The sequence below is a fragment of the Mustela lutreola genome, chromosome 7 (assembly GCF_030435805.1).
Source record: "Mustela lutreola isolate mMusLut2 chromosome 7, mMusLut2.pri, whole genome shotgun sequence".
Lineage (NCBI taxonomy): Eukaryota > Metazoa > Chordata > Mammalia > Carnivora > Mustelidae > Mustela > Mustela lutreola.
In genome coordinates this window covers 4,250,524-4,269,032 of record NC_081296.1, presented here as the reverse complement: position 1 = coordinate 4,269,032, position 18,509 = coordinate 4,250,524, and the positions used below count along the sequence as shown (strand labels likewise).

The 18,509-nt window shown below is 56.6% G+C and overlaps 1 protein-coding gene across 1 annotated transcript in view; it reads left to right on the top strand.

The window, feature by feature from the left end:
• MTHFS (methenyltetrahydrofolate synthetase) overlaps window positions 1–7,300 on the top strand; it is a 35,147-nt gene extending 27,847 nt beyond the window's left edge. The window contains exon 3 of the mRNA XM_059179808.1: window positions 6,960–7,300. Coding sequence (XP_059035791.1) covers window positions 6,960–7,195 — 236 coding nt within the window. The 3' untranslated portion in view covers window positions 7,196–7,300. The remainder of the gene's footprint in view (window positions 1–6,959) is intronic.
• The last annotated feature ends 11,209 nt before the right edge of the window (window positions 7,301–18,509 follow it).

The following is an 18,509-nucleotide window of genomic DNA, read 5'->3' as shown; positions in this document are numbered from 1 at the left end:
GTGGACGTTTAACTGAGGTTTGTGCACATTGGGACTGTCGCGACCAGACAGGTCAACACAGCGATTAGAGGACCTTGCCAGCGTGGAGAACAGCGTAGCAGGAGTCGAGACTGGCCCGCAGGAGCTCATGGGGCCGGGCTGTGGGGCGGTGGGCCCTTCGTTGTAACAGGAATGCCCGTGTTTCAGGACAGACCGTGCTGGAGCCGTGATGGGGCTGAGGTGTGTGGGTCCCGCCCCCGACCCAGTCAGAGAACTTGGATGTTGTCTTTGAGAGACTCTGATTAACTCAAGGCTTTGAGCAAGGGGAGTCAGGACGAAGGCTGAGTTTGGGAGGGGATCAAGACAGGCAGGGCCTGGAGGCGGGCGCCCGCTGGGCTTGCAGGAGGACCGCGCGCTCGGGCAGACTGGTGCAGGCGGGCACCCTGCCGGTGGTGCAGTGGCACCTGGAGGGGGCGGCCCGCAGATTCGGGCCCGGCCCTGCGCTAGTGAGAAGAGGGGCAGGAAGCAGCGCTGCGTGGCTCCCAGGCTCTGAGGCTCCTCATTTCCAGCCTTCTCTGCAGGATTGGGCAAGGACAGGCCACCCAGGGCAGGAGTCAGAGGTCAGGGTGCCCGAAGAGGGTCCGCGGCCAGCTGCCGCCTCCACGGCCAGGGAGAACAAGGACGCCGTGCGCTGGTGGACTGTCCTCAGCACCGAGCGCAGTGCTTCCGGGCCCGTCTAGGCACCGAGGAAACCCTCTGTCTTTGTTTTCTTTCTGGGCCTAGTTCCTGTTCTTTCTGTTTCGGTGCATGAAGGTCTGCAGCTCCGTGTCTGTCCGTGTGTCCCTGTGTCTGTCCTCGTGTCCCCGCTGGGTACACCCTCGCCCCTGTGCTTTCATCGTGGCCAAATCTAATGCGTATTTTCCTGTCCTGACCGTACTCGTCCTGACTGCCAGCGTTCCGGTCCCTTCTCCCTGAAACTCCTCCCCTATGTTCTAGGGCGGGGTCAGCAGCCAGCAGCCCACGGGCCACAGCGGACCTGCCACTGGCCTCGGTTAAGCCTTCCTGGAGCACAGCCACATGCGTTAGTGCACGGACTGTCCGTGGTTGCTTTTGGACCACGGGGCAGAGTTAAGTCGTTGTAAGGACCCTGTGGCCACGAGCCTGGATTGTTTATTCTCTGACTGTACGGGGAATGTTCTGCACAGAGCCCTCCCCGGTCTCCTTCCATGCCCGGAGCTGAGAGCGCGGGTGCCAGCCCCTTCCAAGGGGAGGTGGGAAGGCTCCGGCTGGAGCATCCCCCGGAAGACTGCAGACCCCCACCCCTTCCCCAGCTACCGGGCTCGAGCAACAATGTCTGACATTTCTTAATGAGAAAAGGAGCGCTCTTGGCAACAGCCTTTCATCAGACGCAGCCTGGCCTGGCCCTGGGCGGAGGCATTTACAGGCATCACCTAGTCTCACGGTCATGGCCAGCCTTCTGCGGCGGGCACTGTTTCCAGCTGCTTCTCTCCGCTCGGGACTGAAGCAGGAAAGCCTCACAGAGGCAGAGCTATGGAGAAGGAACCTCAGAGTCGCTGCCGTGGACTGCCTCCAGGGGGCACTGGCGGTCTAGAGCCCGCCCAGACGGAGGAGAGCCCCGGTCTGAGCAGACGCAGGTTGTGAGTCTGAAGCTCAGCCTTGGCCCTGGAGCGCAGAACCACCTTCATGACTGTGTGGGGCAGTCTCGGGCCATATGGGGCGCACGTTCTGAGCGGCAGGTGCAGTCCGGTGCGGCGGGGCTGTCTGTGAGGCACGCACGACTGAGCAGAATCAGGTGGGGTCTCCGTGCGCGTGGAGCCCTACGTCACTGCCCTCTCGCATGGAGCCTGCGGTGAAAACAGAGCCACCAGAGGTGCTTGGAGGACTTGTGCACAGACCAAGCGTTTTTCCTGCTGTCCCTGCCAGGTTTTGACCTTGCAGGGCGTTCGGGAGGGTCTGGGGTCCCGCACTAGTGGGGACGGCCCAGGGTCGGACCGGTGGGTGCAAGGGGAGCTTGTTAAACCTGTGCGTGACCTTCAGGCCTTGTCAGGGCCTCGCCTCTGGGGAGGGAAAGCATCCAGGACCGTGCTGTGACAGCGTGACGCAGCCTAGGGTGTGCGTGGGGGAGGTGGGGGCACGCATGGGATGATGGGGAGGACCCAGGAAGAACTTGTAGCGACAGCAGACAGATGAAGTCAAGCAAGGAGTCTCCGTGTTTCAGGAAGACACTTGGGTTCGTCACGTAGACGCAGGCCAGAGCGGGCTTCTGAGGACGTGGAGCCGGGACCACAGGTGACCCCACGGTTGAAGGGAGTCGTGCTACCCATCCTGTTGGCCGCGGATCCAGCAGCAACACCCCACACAGATTGTCGGACTCCTGCCCGAGAAGGGCCTCCTCGCAGCCTCTTGTCACCTGAGAGTCCCGGAGCCGTTCTCCGTGCTTACTCATTGTAGAGCTCGCTTCTAGCGACCGTGCGAGGTAACACTCACCGTCTTCCCGGCCCTTTGCCTCCTCCGTCCAGACCCAGGGGAGCGCTGTGAGGGCTATAGTGCACGTGGGGGCTGTGACACTAGGGGGAGCGAGACCACCTGGACTGCAAGGGACTTGAGAAAGGTAGTTTCTTGTCTCGCTGCCTCCTGTCTTCCTTCTCTTCTTCTAGTGGCCTGGAGGTGTGTGCTCTGAAATTCTGGCTTCCCTTCCTCACGTATTGACGGGTGGCAATCTTGATTTCCTCCTGGCTTTCCTTTTGGTATCTTTGCATTAAAAAAATGTGGTAAGTAACACATAACGTGAGAGCCATTCTCTCTCTCTCTCTTTTTTTTATTTGACAGAGATCACAAGTAGGCAGAGAGGCAGGCAGAGAGAGAGAAGGAAGCAGGCTCCCCGCTGATCAGAGAGCCCGATGTGGGGCTCGATCCCAGGACCCTGAGCCGAAGGCAGAGGCTTTAACCCTCTGAGCCACCCAGGTGCCCCGAGAGCCACTCTCTCAACAGAATTTTCAGAGTGGCGTCCACGTTGGCTCTGGGCACAGTGCGGGACGGCAGGCATCCACCATGTCTTCTCGTCCTGCCTGGTAAGGCCGGCACCCAGGGAAGCCCCCCGTGTCTTCTCCTCCCCGGCTCCCGTGACCCCACAGCACGTCCAAGTTCGGCCACCCCAGACGCTGCCTGCGCGGGACTCCTGCGGTACTTGTCCTTCTGCACCTGGTTTATTTCATTAACCTGGTGCCTTCCGCATCCATAGCAGGTGCGGGCTCCTTTCTTCCATGGCTGGGTAGCACCCCGTGTGTGAGTCTCCCTGTGCTTGTCCCCGCAGCTGTCAGCGGACGTTTGGGTGTTTCTGCCTCTGGACTGTTGTGAGGGAGGCTGCTCTGAGCAGGGGTCCCAAAGCCCTCTTCAAGACCCGCGTTCCACGGGCGCTCTGTGGCTAGTACACCTAGTTGTTCCACTTCTGATTTTGTAGGGAAGGTTTGCACCGTCGTCCATAGGTGCTGCACCTTCTTATGCTCCCGGCAACGATGCACAGAGTTCCCGTCTCCCCAGGGCCTCAGCAACATTCATTATATGCGGCATTTTAAACGGCCATCCCAGCAGGCGTGAGGTGACATGTCGTTGAGGTATTGATCTGCATTTCCCCGGTAAGGTAACGAGTGACATTGAACATCTCCTTCTGTGCCTCTTAGCTCCAAAACTGAATCAGAGAGACACAGGAAGTCTCAACAGCGCAGTTACTAGTAACGAAATTGAGTTGGTAAACAAGAAGCTGCCCCCTGGGGCCCCTGGGTGGCCCTGTTGGTTGAGCGTCCAACTCATGATTTCAGCTCAGTCATGGTCAGGTTGTGAGTTCAGGCCCGGTGTTGGGCTCCACTCTAGGCATGGAACCTACTTCAGAAACAAAAACGAAACAAACAAACAAAAAAACAAAACAGAAAAAACAAAAAACTCCCAATAAACAAGAGTCCAGGGACAGATGAGTTACAAGAAAGTCTATGAAACGTTTAAGGACGAGTTACTACTTACTGTCCTTGAATGTTCCAAAAAAAGAGGAAGGAATGCTTCCAGATTCGTTCTGAGAGGCCAGCATTACCCTCCTACCAAACCCAGATAAAGACACTATAGACACAGAAGAGATCCCTGATGAACAGGAACCAAAGTCCTCAACAAAACACTGGTGAACCACATTCAGTGACACAGTAACAGCATCACTCCCAGAGATCAAGTGGGATTTATCCCGGGGCGTATGGAGGACGGCTCCGTACTCCCCAGTCAGCGCACACGGTCCTCACGTGAGCAAAATGAAGAATACAAATCGTGGCCACCCTGATAGCTGCAGAAAAAGCCTCTGACAAAATCCAACACCTATTCCTGATGGCCGCTCTAAACAAAGTGGATCTGCGTGCACAAACCTCCACACAGTGAAGGCCGTGGAGGAGAAGCCTGCGGCCAGCATCCATCCCTGGGAAAGAACGGAGAGCTTGTCCCCCACGATCAGGGACAAGATGAGGATGTCCCTTCTTACCAGCGTTATTCAACGTAGTACTGAGTGTTTTAACCACAGCAGTCCAACAAGAAAAAGAAAGAAATCCACACGGGGGTGGAAGAAGTAAAGCCTCCACTGTCTGCAGACGACATGGTACCATATATAAAAATCCGAGAGACTCCAGCTGAAAATTGCTGGGATTGATAAACGGTTACAGTAAGGTCCCAGATACAAAATTAATGTACGGAGATCACGTGTCTTTCGGCCCTTTCTGGTCTTCTCTGGAGAACTGTCCGCTCAGGTCCTCTGTCTGTGGTGGGGTTGGGTTGTTTGTTGTTTTTCTGCCAACCTGAGGGGGTTGCTTTGCCTCTACCTCCCGAACCTTCATACCCCAACCTGGCAGACTCCTCTCTCGTGACCCCTGCTCCTCAACGGGGTCCTTCTGCCCTATCTGTGTCCCCCACCCCCCGCCCCCGTTACTCTGCTCCTGCGACCTTCCCTTACTTTCTGAAACATACCTGAACCCAGTTCTGGCACATCCTTAAACACCCAGGTCCCACCAAGGTTCCCACATGTCCTTCCCCGACCAGCCGGCACACGGCCTGTCCCGCTGGCGAGGCCTCGGGGGCGCCCTGTCTCTGTCCCTGTTGCTTTCAGGCAGTTGGCAGAGCTTCTGTGGGGATGGGGGTCACACACTCGCTCGTTTTATCCCGGCTGAGCTCCATCTCCGGCAGGAGCCTGGGAAACGATGTGTGTGCGCGTGTGTGCGCGCGTGTGTGTGCGTGCGTGTGCGCGCGTGTGTGCGTGTGTAGATGACGGAGCCGAGCTTTCAGCCCCAGCGTGCTCTGGCAACACGGGAGGACCCGGAGCGAGCCCGGTCCCCGTGCATGCACCCCCGTTCATCCCATGGGAGGAGGATGGGGTCAGGGAAGAAAGTGAAAGTCGGGGACCAGGGCCCGCGAGCAGGTTTGGCCAGGAAAGACAAGCCGGTTTACACGGAAGGTCACGACCGCGGTCGGAGGCGGGCTCTGCGGGCTTCTGGCAGGCACCGCTTGGCAGGTGTGCGCTGGGCTCACCCCGCACGTCTGCGCATAGAGCAGCTGCGGCCCACGGGGGGCCAGCCTGGCCGGCAGTCTGAGCACCTCTCCCTGAACACCCTGTTCCCGAGGAGTCACGGCTTCCAAGCTGGGACATTCTTGGCAGCGGGCTGCCTGGGGAGTGTGTCCGTGCCAAGCTTGAGGTCGCCCAGAGGCTCCCACACAGCCGTCAGGCAGCCAGCAGGGGAGGCCGCTGGGCCCAGCCCCGAGTCGGGCTTGTGCGGTGGCTCTTGATTTGTGCTGGTCCCACGTACTTGCTGCCGGACGCTAGCAGGGCCCCCAGTGGGACTGACCAAATCCGAGCAGCTCTCACGTCGCGGTCTGTCCTGCCTCCTTCACGGATCTCCCCACACCCCTCACAGTCGCCAGCGTTTTGTTGCCTCCAAGACCCTGCCTTGCACCCCGAGCCCCGGCAACCTGCTTTGTCTCGATCATGTGTGTCCACTCCTGGTCCCCGTGTTCCCTGGCAGGATCCCAGCCAGAGGACAGTTGAGGCCCCCTTTTGTACCTTTAAAGTGTCCCTGTCTGGGCTGAAGCCTGCTCCCCTGTGAGTCCGGGGAAGCTGACAGCCAGGCAGGCCTTGGCGCCCGCCACCGCTGTCCTCATCTGCCTGATCGCTGACGTGGAGGACAGCTCCGTCCGTTGCAGCTTCTCTCGGACCCTCTCTCGCCCCTCCAGTTGTCACGGTGCTGGGACACTGGCTCCCCAACCTGGTTGGTGTGTGGGATCGCAGAGATGCTTTAAAAAAGAAAGAAAAAATGTTCTTAGTCGCTATCCAAGGAAACTCTCTGTAGGTGTGGATGGGGTCTGAGAATCTGGCGTTTTTTTACATATGGTTGACCTTTGAACTACTCAGGGGTTGGGGGTGCCACCCTCCCCATGTGGCCCCAGATCCACATGGGACTCTTCTCCTCCAGAGCGTACCTGCTAGTAGCGGCCTGTCGCCTGGAGGACTTGCCGTTGACACACACAGTTGGCGATCACGTCTTTCGCGTGCTCTCTGTGGTGTGCTGTATCCCGCAGTGCAGTAAGCCAGAGGAAGGCAAACATTGTCAAGAAAATTGTAAGAACGAGGAAGTGCATTTACAGCACTATCCCCTATTGTAAAACACATCCACGTCGCCGTGGGCTTCCACGGTGCAGACCCATGTCGTCCGAGGTGTACACAGGAGAACGCCTGGAGACATGGGGATGGGCTCCCGGAGCCGCTGAGTGTCCGTCCCGGATTCTCTGACCTGTGCTCACCGGATTTTCTAGAGCGGTCGTGTGTTTCTTCATCAGTTGAGGAGAGGGTAGATGTCATCCCACAGCGGAACGCAGACCTTGAGGGGTCCGTCTCTTCCAGAAACCATTCACCCTCTCACCTGTGCTCCTCTCTCCCGCAGGGGGCCTCGATCTCATCTTCGTGCCGGGTCTCGGCTTCGACGAGCACGGGAACCGCCTGGGGAGAGGCAGGGGCTACTATGACGCGTACCTGAAGCGCTGTCTGCGGGAGCAGGACGTGGGGCCCTACACCATGGCCTTGGCCTTCCGGGAGCAGATCTGCCTGCAGGTCCCCGTGGACGAGAATGACATGAAGGTGGATGAAGTCCTGTACGAGAGCCATCCCCCTAAACCCTGACGCCCGCGGCCCGGGCTGTGTCCCAGACCACCTGCTTTCCAGTGTCGCTGATGCTAAACCACCTTCCCAAACCAGGCAGGACGTGAATAAAAACGCAGGAGATGACAGTGTGATCTGCAGCCTGTCTTGCTGGTTGGCGACGTGTCAGGAAGTCTCTCCAGCATTTGGGGAGGCGCTGTGGTCCCAACCGAGGGTGAGGGCCGGGGATCTCGCCCCATGGGGACACGGTCTCAGCGCGTCCTGTCCTGGGCCTGCTCAGTCTTGGACAGGCTGGGCAGGCTCGGCGACTGTTCACCGACCTGTCCGTGTGTGCGCAGTTCCCCCGGAATGTTCTAGCACTTCGTCATGACTTCATTTGCTCCCCCTGTGAGTCCGTGTCTGTGTAGCTCTTGACAGTCTAGACCAAGACCTTTTAGGATTTAAATGCTTTACTTCCATCTCCGTGTCTCTGTGTGTCAATCACTTAAGATTTAAGGTCTAATGTCCTATGGGTTAGAAATTCCTTGTTTGCTTGTGGTGTCTGCTTTGGAAATGAACCGCGCCGTGGGCTGCGGGCTGGCAGATGGCCTCCCAGCGTGGGAGCCGGGATTCTGTGCGGGAGGTTTGCTCGTGCCCGGAAACCGGGCATCTTCTAGACGCTGCTCTCACCCCCGTGCCCCGCCTGTGCCGGGGCCTGTGGCGTTCACCTCTGGAGTGCCGCTGTCGCCCGTCCCCTCCCCTCTCCCGTCCCTGTCCCCTCACTCCCGGGGTCCAGGCTCGCAGCCTTTGCAGGATCCTGACCCACTTTTGGCCTCTTTTGCCCACAGTCTGGCACTGTCCTCTGTTTCCCAAACTCCAGTCCAAGTGACCTTACAAAGCATGAATCTGGGAGTCTGGCCGTTCAGGGCCTACAGGTAATGGGGAGCGGCCGGCTGCCTTCTCCTGCAGGAGGCCCCCTCCGCGGATGCGTGTGTCTGTGCCCCTCCCCGAGCGGCACAGGTGTCAGTTGCCATTCGCACCCGGTCGCACGCTTGCCCCGTGGGCTGCGATGCCCTATCTCCTTTCGCTCACCTGGACGCTCCCATCTACGCTTCACGACTCAGCTCGGGCGTCTCGTCTTGTGTGGCGTCTTCCTCCGTGGTCCCGGGCAGAGTTAGTGTCCCTCCACCCGTGTAAACAGCCCCGGTCATGTCCTCCTTGTCACACTGTCCTGCACATCGACTGTTGGCTGTCACGTCTGCCTCTTCCCCAGACTGTGAGCTCCGAAGAGGAGGGATGGTGCTGGCCGTTTCCCATCTGTGGTGGACGCCTGCGTGCGCAGTTGGTGTTGGAGAGCGTGGGAACGAGGGAATGCATTTAAACCACGGGTCTGTGTTCTTTGGATAATAGCATTCGATTTGGTGATTTATGCGTGGAACTAAAAAAATGTTTTAAAATTGTGAGATTCAAGAGATTCTGGAAGGCCAGAGGGCTGTGGGTCTCCTGCCCAGAAGCGGTGACCCTGGTGGCCAGGACTGGGTGGTAGTCCTCATGCAGAGCGTATCGGGAAGGGGGAAACCCCCGCGTCACGGGTAATGCCCATTGGGGCATAAGCAGAGGCTGAGCACAAGAACTTGAGCCCAGGGAATGAGCCGGCGTGATGCGGCCGTGGGTGAGGGGATGGTCCAGGCGGAGGCGAATGGCCGTTAGGGCTGTGGCAGAGCTCCAGCGTCCATCTGCAATGCTGCCCTGCCTAGACCCGGGTGTGACTTACCGAGAAGGTAAACTGGAGAGGGGAGCCGCCAGCGCGCATGACTAGGAATGTCCAGTCACCCGGTCCCACTAACCCGGGAGCGATGCGTGCGTCTAGGTGTGGACGGCTCCCTGCAGAAGCCCGGGTCCTGGGCCCCATTCTCCGCCTCTCTCGTTCAGAGATCGTTGAAATCCAGCTGGTCACACAGTATTTTCATCGTGTGTTTTTGCACTTACATCCTGCATGAGCCCTTGAGCTCCTCACAGGCAAGGTCACGGGGGTCGGGGGCTCACCCCAGTCCCCGGCACAAAATAATAATCAGTAGATTCTCGAGGAAGGAGGGGACAACCTGCGGCGGCCTGGTCTGTGATGTGCCCTGGCTGCTTTGCACGTTGGCCGCCACCTGCTGCCGGGATTCTGTCCTTCAGCCTCGTCTCCCAGTTGGATTCTTCTAGAACGGTTTCTGTTACGCCGGCTACGTGGCCCTTCTGGACCGGTCCGTGCGTGTCCCATGGTCTGTGCTGCTCGGCCCATTCACCTCTCATGGTCATCGTCCCTCCCGACCTGCTGTCCCTTGTAGGGCTGCCCTCTCCTGCCTGGGCGCCCCCCTCCCCAAATGCAGGTTTATATGCTTAAAAAGGAACAACAGACTGCTTTCCAGATAATATCAGCCACAACAGGAAGCAGGCACAAATAAAAGAGATGAGACCATAGAAGCCACCGATTATCGGTATTCTGTGATGCACTCAATTTCCAAAAGGGAAAGCCGTGATGGAAAATTTTTTGAAATTTACTGTTTTTGAAAACCTTATTTTAATCTCCCTGGAATGACTGAAACGCCTGGTTCTAATTTCATTTCTCTCATTGTTGGGTTTGAAGGGCTTTAAAGCTGAAAACAAAACCTTCCAGAGATGCACGGACCCGTCCAGAAGCCCTTGGCACTTGCTGAAACTGGAGCTGCTGTCTACCAAGTTTGCGGAGGTCTTTTTTTCTTTTTAAGTTGAGGTTGGGCTTGTGAACACCTGTGGTCTTGACTCAGCTCGTTGCTGCGTGTTACTCAGAAGATGCGGCATCTTCCCTTGGTCAGCACGCGGCTTTGAAACTTAATGAAACTTGAAAGACTCTGAATCGAGTCAGAGCAGCCTTGCTCCCTGGTGCTTTGGTTGTGCAGATGTGGACGTGTTTACAGGTGCCACACGTGGTCTGTGGCAGCACGATCATGGAATGGTGAGGATTTTCCAAATCAACATTTCCAGCACGGGCTGTGTGTCACAGACGTTCCCTTCTGTCTCTTCAGTGGAACGTGACTTCTTCCCACAAGAGCAGCTGTATGTTCTGTGGCACTGTATGCTTAGGGAATGGGCCACTGGTGGCCATTTGTACCACAGAAAATCAGAAAATGTGGAGCACTCACCTTTGTGTAAAGTTCACACAGGGGGGCTCAGTCAGCGAAGAGTCGGCCTTCGGCTCACATCATGATCCTGGGGTCCCGGGATCAAGCCCCACGTCCTGCTTCCTGCTCAGTGGGGAGCTGCTTCTCCTTCTCCCTTTGCCCCTTTACTTTTGCTCTCTGGCTCTTTCTCTCTGCCAAACAAATACATAAAATTAAAAAAAAAAGTACATGCAAATTTATCTTGAAGCTTCACAGCTCTTTTTAAAAGTGTTTTATCCTGGGATTGTCGGAGAAATGTAGGTGAACCAAAATATTTCTCCTGGGTCTCTCCTAGCCTAAAATATCGTCAGTGTGGTCTGCTGTGCCGTAGAATCCTCCGTGGCACAGAATCACGGTGCCGTCAGTCACGTGGTGTGCTTCTTGTCCCTGAATGATGGGGTGATGCCGCGGCTGAGCCTCCGTGGGGGTCCACCCCGCTCCCCGGCACAGGCAGATGCCAGCCAGAGGCGTCCCGTCCTGGCTCTGCTTATGTCGTTTGTCCTAAAACACGGTCTTGGGGAACACGTCAGCTGGTTCTGAGGCTCCTGTCCTCCTCATGACTTCGAAGTCTTTAACATCTCAGCTTTTCATTCGCTCTTCTCACGGTGAGACCATAAGCTAGGGCATGCTGGAAGCTTCTGTCATTTTATCCAGCCTCTCCCACCCTGGACAATTTGTTCCAGAACTTACGTCTTGGGATGGTCTGCCGTGTTTCCCCCTGTCCTCTAGTAGAAGACGTTACTTTTCAGGGTTTGTCCCCCTCGACTGTTTCATGAGTTTCCCCCGTAGTTCCATGGCGGGAGGAACAAGTCTTTCGTGGGTGGCGTGCTGCTGTCCGTGCGTTCTTCTTTAAAGGCTTACAAACATTTCTGATTCCTTTCAGTGAGCACTGTTGAAGATGGGTTAGAATTAGTATTTTCTGAGATAGTGGCTCTTACTAAAAGCATCGTGGGGGGCCGTCTTCATCTGCTGGGTCTGTAACCTCCGGCGACCATGGTCGTATAGGAAGGAGCTCGTTGTTAGCTGTGATGAGCACAGATTCCTGCTGGAGGGTCCTGGTGAAAATTTCAGCTTTGGGGGCTCCCTTCTTGGCAGATGTTACTGCTTTTCCTTGTCGTAGGGAGGACGAGTAGCTTTCGTCAGGAGTGGAGACACCAGCTGCGGCTGCTCACTCCCGCTTGCCTCCGGAGAACTGTCTCTGTTCGGCTGTTTCTCTGCCGGAGTCTCTTAGAGCCACTCACGCATTTTAAGAGGGTCGGCTCAGTGAGAGCCACATGGGTAGATCCTCGTACCTGGGGCAGCAGAAGATGCCTTGCTAGGCGGACAGCGAGCCACCTCCCCCCACCCATGTCCCACGTCCCCCTGCTGTTCCCCCAGCACAGCTTGCAGACCAACCTGACTTGGGACTTCTGACAGCAGGTGCGACAAGTTCCGATGTTGGAACTTGTAGCAAAAGTCCTTGTCTCGAAAAGATAAAAAAGTAAGTACAAAGAGAGATTCTAGTTTCTTCTTCCCAAACCCCAGTGGACCGCCAGCCAGCTCCTGGGGTGTGTCCCTCATGTGGAGACACCACTGCTGTGAGGCCCGTGCACATGGCCGGGTGGGTTTGAGGGCTCGTCTCGCGGCTCAGTCCACGAAGGGGGCTTGTGACTTGATGGCCCCTGCTATCCCCTGGCCCCTCCTGACCTAGGGCCCGTGTCTTGTCTCCTGATGGTGTCAGCCCCTCTGTGACCCTGGTGTCTCTGGCCCCTGTGTCCCAGCCCCTGTGTTCATCTTTGTCCGGGTGCTCTGCCGGGGGTTCTTCTCTTGCTCACAGTGTTTGAATAGAAGGAATGACATCGGAGCATGACCCAGAACCCTGTCACCTGGGCAGCAGCAGACCCCTCTCTTGGCTCTTCCCCAGCACATGCCTCCGCTGACCAGTACCTGCCCTCTGGGGGCAGCGGGGATTTCTAGGACAAGACAGAAGACTAGAAACACCGTCTCAGCCCCCACTTCTCTTTTCATTTCATTCTCTTCCCACTGCCATAGCAGCTGTTTCCGTCATAAGATTTATTATTTGTGGTTAATGTTAGTATTTGTGGTCGATTTGGACAACAGACCGTGTGAAAACCAACCGACAAGGTGTCTGCAGGGAAACCCATCCTGTTTCATGGTTTGGGCTATAATGTATCTTGTGAATATCTTCTTTATACTTTTGATCTTAAACATGGTACATTTATAAAGTATGCTTTTGAAGCAAACATCATTTCAATGGTGAATCAGACCCCAAAGAGTTTGCTTGACTGTAAATGGTGAGCATTTATTTGGTTTATCACGGAGAAATAATCTCTTTGGGACTCAAATGCAAAAGGGTTTATTTCCTCCCAAGCTTAGCAACAAAGAGTACTGTGTTACTCTAGAGATCTGGGTTGGGAGACTCCAGGAGTACAGAGAGTAGAAGAGATACACTGTAGAAGAGATACACTGTAGAAGAGATACATTGTAGGAGAGATACACTGTAGAAGAGATACACTGTAGAAGAGATACATTGTAGGAGAGATACACTGTAGAAGAGATACACTGTAGAAGAGATACATTGTAGGAGAGATACACTGTAGGAGAGATACACTGTAGAAGAGATACATTGTAGGAGAGATACACTGTAGGAGAGATACACTGTAGAAGAGATACATTGCTGGAAGTCCTGAATTTTTGCTGTTATTCAGATCCAGCAGTATGGTAAGATTGCAAGGGTTACTCCCTGAAGTGATGCCGAACACAAGAACCGGCGGACAGTGGAGATCAGTGTGCTCAGCTCCTCCCCGTCCGCCATGTCATCCCACGTGATTGTCATAAAACATGACCTGTGTCATTGCCTGCTTCACGATGCCAGATGGTTTTCTGTGGCTCAGTGAGGGAGGTATGAGCCTTTGGCATGCACATAGAAGCCTTTCCGACTCAGCCTGGATGTTTCTTCCTCTCTCCCGTCAGAGACACACACGCGTGCCTCTTTTCCTCTCAGACCCATAGTGCTCGTTAGGCCAGGCCCCAGCGCTAAGGGCAGGAGCTGGGTCACACAGCCGGGAATTGGAGTCGGTGTGTCACAGGAGGGGCGAGGGAGCGGCGGGTGGTTGGGCAGTGGCCATGTCCGGCACCGGCATGTTCCGGAAAGTTTGTCAACAGACAGATCACCCCGGGGGTCTGGGTACAGGCTCTGATTTGGCAGGTGTCAGGTGCACCCAAAACTCTGTGTTTCTGATCTTTCCCGGCCATGCCGTGGCTGCTGCTGGGCTGCGCCTGCTGAGCGCAGGGTCTGAGCTGTGCTGTCCCCGTGGTAGCCCCAGTCACAGATGGCTTCTAAAATTTAAAAAAAAAAAATAAAGGAAATTTGAAATTCACTTCCTTAGACATCCTAGCGACAGTCCGTGTGCCTGCCATCCCGAGTCGTGCAGGGTAAACACTCCTACCGCTGCGGAAAGTTCCGTGGGAGCGCAAGGTCCGCCTGCTCCGTCACCTGCTAGAGCAGGGCCCTCCTCAGTCAGCGCTCTGGGGGCCGGGCGCTGGGATTAGCGTGTAAGACGAGTTCCGCAGGAGGTTCTTAGACAGGCTGAGAGTCCAGGGGTCTAATATCTGGGGCCCAGAGATAAAGAGAACGTGGGACTAGGCAGCTGTCACAGCCGACAGGCGGCCCAGCTGAGATGGGAGCATCCTCCTGGCCAGCCGGGTCTGTCGGCGCGGTTGTCTGAAAGCAGGAGTTGCCTGCTGGAGCCGATCTGGAGCCGATCTGGAGCCGACCGCTGATACCAAAGCTACCCGCGGTCGCTGGAGCCAGCACTGCCGTCAGGTGTGCTGCGGGGCCGGAGTGTGGTGCGCTCTGGTCCCCTCTGCCTTCTGGTCTACCAGGCGCCTGCATCTGCCCAGGACTGGGGGCTGCAGTCGGCTTCAGGGACGACTCTCAGGCCGGCAAGTGCACTCGGGACTTCTTCACGGCTGTCTTCTCCTCCTCCTGCCCCCGCCCCCGCCCCGTCTCCCTCCCCCGCTCCCCTTCTTCCGCCTCCTGCTCCTTTCCCTCCTCCCCTTCCTCCGCTCCTCTCCCTCCTCTTCTTCCCCTGCTACTCCTCCCTTCCCTCCTCCCCTTCTTCTTCCCCATCCCCCCCCCCATTCTCTTCCCCTTCCCTCCTCCTCCTTGCAAAACCCTGTCCCTCGGGCGCATGTGCAAACCTGGATGTATGGGGACATTCACACACCAGGGGGCAGCTGGTGACCAGTACGGGGTGGAGGGCAGGGGATAACGTCTCTCCGCTCCCAACCTCGGAGCAGACCGTCACGAGGCACATTCTGCATTGCTCCTCGGGGGGTGGCCAGGCAGGCAGGGCCAGACCTCTGCCCGTGGTCATGATCAGCTTGACACCTCCCCCTGGGGTGAGCTGCCCCCCTTCTTCCCTGTTCTCGGGCCTCCCTCCAGTGTCCTGGCACGTTCCACGTGCACTCCTTGTCCCAGGCCCTGTGTTTCCAGGACCCAGGCTAAAACAGACAGTCCTGTCCCTTCTCTTAGAGTGTGTGGCTGTCTGTCACCCAGCGTCCCTGCTGTGGAACCTGCAGGAACTCCAGCTGGAAGAAGCCCCGCCTGACGCCCTCTCCCGTGGTCACTGCATATGGAAAGCAGGCGGGTATGGACCGGCTGCTAAAGCCGAGCCCCGCAGTGCAGCAACCGCACCAGGGCCCCGAGGACAGGGGTCGCGCTCCCCTGGTTTCCGGATGGCGGTGATGTGTGGCGGATGGGTGAACTTTGTTTCTACGTGCTGTTGGAGAGGTTCTCCAGGAGCAGAAAGTAAATTAGACGTCGTTGTCTGAGACCACTTCATGTCTGAACAGGACAGCTGGGGATTTGCTTCAGGCCAACACTGAACTTGAGAAATGAGCTCTATTGGAAGCGGCCGGGTGCTGACACGCACTGCCCGTCCCCTCGCGGGGCTGCGGTAGCTGCTAGCCCAGAGCTGAGACCCTCCCCTGGAACTGTTCTTGGCTGAACAGTGCTCTCTCTCCCAAGGTTACAGTCCTTGCTTGGGGGTGTGCCTGGTTCACCCCCTTGCTTTGGGTCTGATCCCCCCCTCCCCCACCATAAAACAGTGCTCCTACCACATTCTGGGCTCCTGTCCCAGCCCCGGGGGCCTGCAGGTGCCTTTTGGGTCACAGTATCTGGCTTTTCTTGGTGGAAGAGCTTGCGTGTGCCAGCTGCGGCTAAGCATAGGGTGCCATGGCTCGGAGCCCTGGGGGGAGGCAGGGGACCTACAACCTGGACGTCTTCCCAGAGGCCCAGCAGGTGCATCACCGACCAGGAGCTCACCCAGGTCGGGTGGGAGGGCCCTGCCCCTGGGCGCTGCGGATGCAGCAGGCTTTCAGGGAGCGCCTTCCATGTCCCAGGACCACCAACCTGGGCTCTCTTCTTCCTCTGAGTTCAGGCAGAGCTGAGAGCCGGGCAGGGACTCAGAGGGAGGCCGGGGGCAGTGGCCGCCATGGAAGTCATGTGTGGGAGGGATGGAGGGGAGGGTGCGCCCCACACTAGGTCCTCGCGTTGGACACCCTCACCCTCCTGCCGCCATGAGCACTACTGGCCAGACACCCACAGCCCCCCGACCCCCCACCCCCGGTGGTAGCCAGAGCCGACCCTGGGGCAGGGAGCACTCTTTTCTGTGGGGAAGTCACATCCAGAAGGCAGGAACTGGTAAAGGCTGAACCCAAAGCACTCCGTCCCTTGTGTGAAACTCAGGTGGCCGGCGGGAGCAGGGCAGATGGCGGTGGTCCTCCTCCCAGAGCCCATGACGCCCGACAGCTGCTTCCCACATAGTTCCATGTCGCGTTAGGTGTGGCATTCGGTGTCACAGTGCTCTCAGGTGCCATATGCCTGTTCCATAGTCTGGGAAACCGAGGCCAGCGCCATATTCCAAGTACCCGGTGGCTGCGGACTGGAAGCGAGCCCATGTCCCTCTCTGCCCGCACCCCACCCCCAGACCCCTTCCTGCACCCCCCACCCTCCCGGCGAGTTCTTCTGGGGTCTGGAGCCTGGGCTCTGTGGGGGCCTGGCTGCTTGAGCTTGGCACTGTGCCCAGGCCCACAGTTGGGCAAAAGGGGCGGTCAGTCACCAGACTAAGGTGGAAATGCTGGGGAGAGAGCCCCCTTCCTCAGGCCCTGGCCAGAGAGGCTGGAGAGGGGTCACGGGCCCCTGTGGTGCGTGAGGGCAGCTCCTTCCATGCAGGGCCAAGCGGGCTGGCTGGGGTTTCCTCTCTGGCTCGGGAGTGCCCATCCTCCCGGCACCCCCCAGCTCTGAAGAGTGGCTTCCCAGACTGCCCGAGCCCGCCACCTGCTCACAGGGTGCCCTGGAGCTGTGGCTTGAGGGGTGAGGGCGAGCTGCTCCGTGACCCTCTGCAGCGGGATCACTCTGTGGCGGGTGGAAATGCTGATTCACAGACCTTGCCCCAAGTTGACCAAATCAGTCTCTCCCAGTGGAGGGGTCCTAGAACCCACATTTGTAAAAAGTACCACCCCCCACCCGTGTCTTGGCCCAATTCTCAGGGACGCTGAGGTCACTGGTCGTTAATAAATAATACAAGCAAATAACAAATTAATAAAATTTAAGTTTTAACCTTTTTAAAAAAAATAGAGCTTTTATGTTTGTTTTTGGTTCTTAGCAGTTTTGCTTGATGTACCCAGATGCAGTTTTCCTCGTATGTGTCCTGTTTGGGATTCGTAGCCCTTCCCGCATGCATGGCTTGATGTCTTCGGTCAGTTCAGGGAATTCTGACATTACCTCTGTACAGATTCCTGCGTCCTGTTTGCTCTTTCCTCTCCAGGCCCCCACCACGCCCCGTCCTGTCCTGTGCACCCCCCTCCCTCCAGGATTTCCCGTCTGTTTCTTTTTCTCTCTGCTCTTCCAACCCGGTATTCGCTTCCCGCCTGTCTTCGAAGTCACTGATCCTTTCTCCAGCTGTGCCTGATTTGCAACCAAACGTACCCACAGAGTTCTTGGTCCTGGTGATTGGATCCTGCACTTCTAGACTTCGTGTTTGATCTTTTATTTTATTTTTTCAAAATTTTATTTATTTACTTGTCAAAGGGAAAGAGAGAGAGAGAGCCTACAAGTAGCAGGAGCAGCAGGCAGAGGGAGAAGCAGACTCCCCATGGAGTAGGGAGCCTGATGCGGGGCTCGATTTCAGGACCCTGAGGTCATGACCTGTGCCGAACGCACTCAGCTGACTGAGCCCCCAGGTGTCCTTGTGTTGGAACTTTTTAAAAAACTTTCTTTGCTAACATTCTCCATCTGGTCCTTCATTTTCTCGGACATCTTTGTCACGGCTATTTTGAAAGTGTGTGTCTGGTAATTCCCAAATTGAGTCTCTCTGGGTCTCTTTCTACATCTGTTTCTTCTGTTGGTTCTGAGCCTTCTGCTTCTCCCGTTGTGTGATTTGCTCCCGGACGTCGGGTACGATGTGTGAAAACCGTGAAGTGACTCGAGGGTCTGGGTGACTCCATCTGGTCTGGGTGACTCCATCTGCTTCCTGAGAGGGGGTGCTTGTACTTTCGGAAGTGAGGGAGGGGCCGATGTCCTAACCGAGCCTGGGATTGAGCAGACTGGAAGCCAGGCCTCGGTCTTCGTGCAAGCCGGTCTTTTTCTGCTGGGCTTTGATCCCATCTGAAAGCTTGGGGTGCGTGCCAGCCTCCCCTGCTCACCCTGAGCCCCGTTCTTGCCCTCCTAGGGGTCAGACTCTAAGGGCTATGCTTGGCCTCACAGCCCCTTGGCTGCTGGTTCTATTTCATCCTTCGCTCGGCGTCAGCACTGACCAGCTCCTACAAAGCACAGCTTCTCAGCTTTTAGATTTTAACCAGGAATCAGTAGATGCTCAAGGTGGAGGGCTGTGCTGAGTATCGGGTCCCCTTTGTGATTTCGTTCTGAGATCTCTGAGCCGCCAGAATACCTCCCATGTTTTATTGCTCTAGGATATTTTTATTTAAAAAAAAAAATTTATTTATTTATTTGACAGAGAGATCACAAGCAGGCAGAGAGGATCCTGCTTTTCCCTCTCCCTCTGCTGCTCCCCCTGCTTGTGCTCTCTCTCAAATAAATAAATAAAGTCTTTAAAAAGATAAAATAAATCTCCCTTTAATTTTAAATTAACAAAATTTTAGTGTGA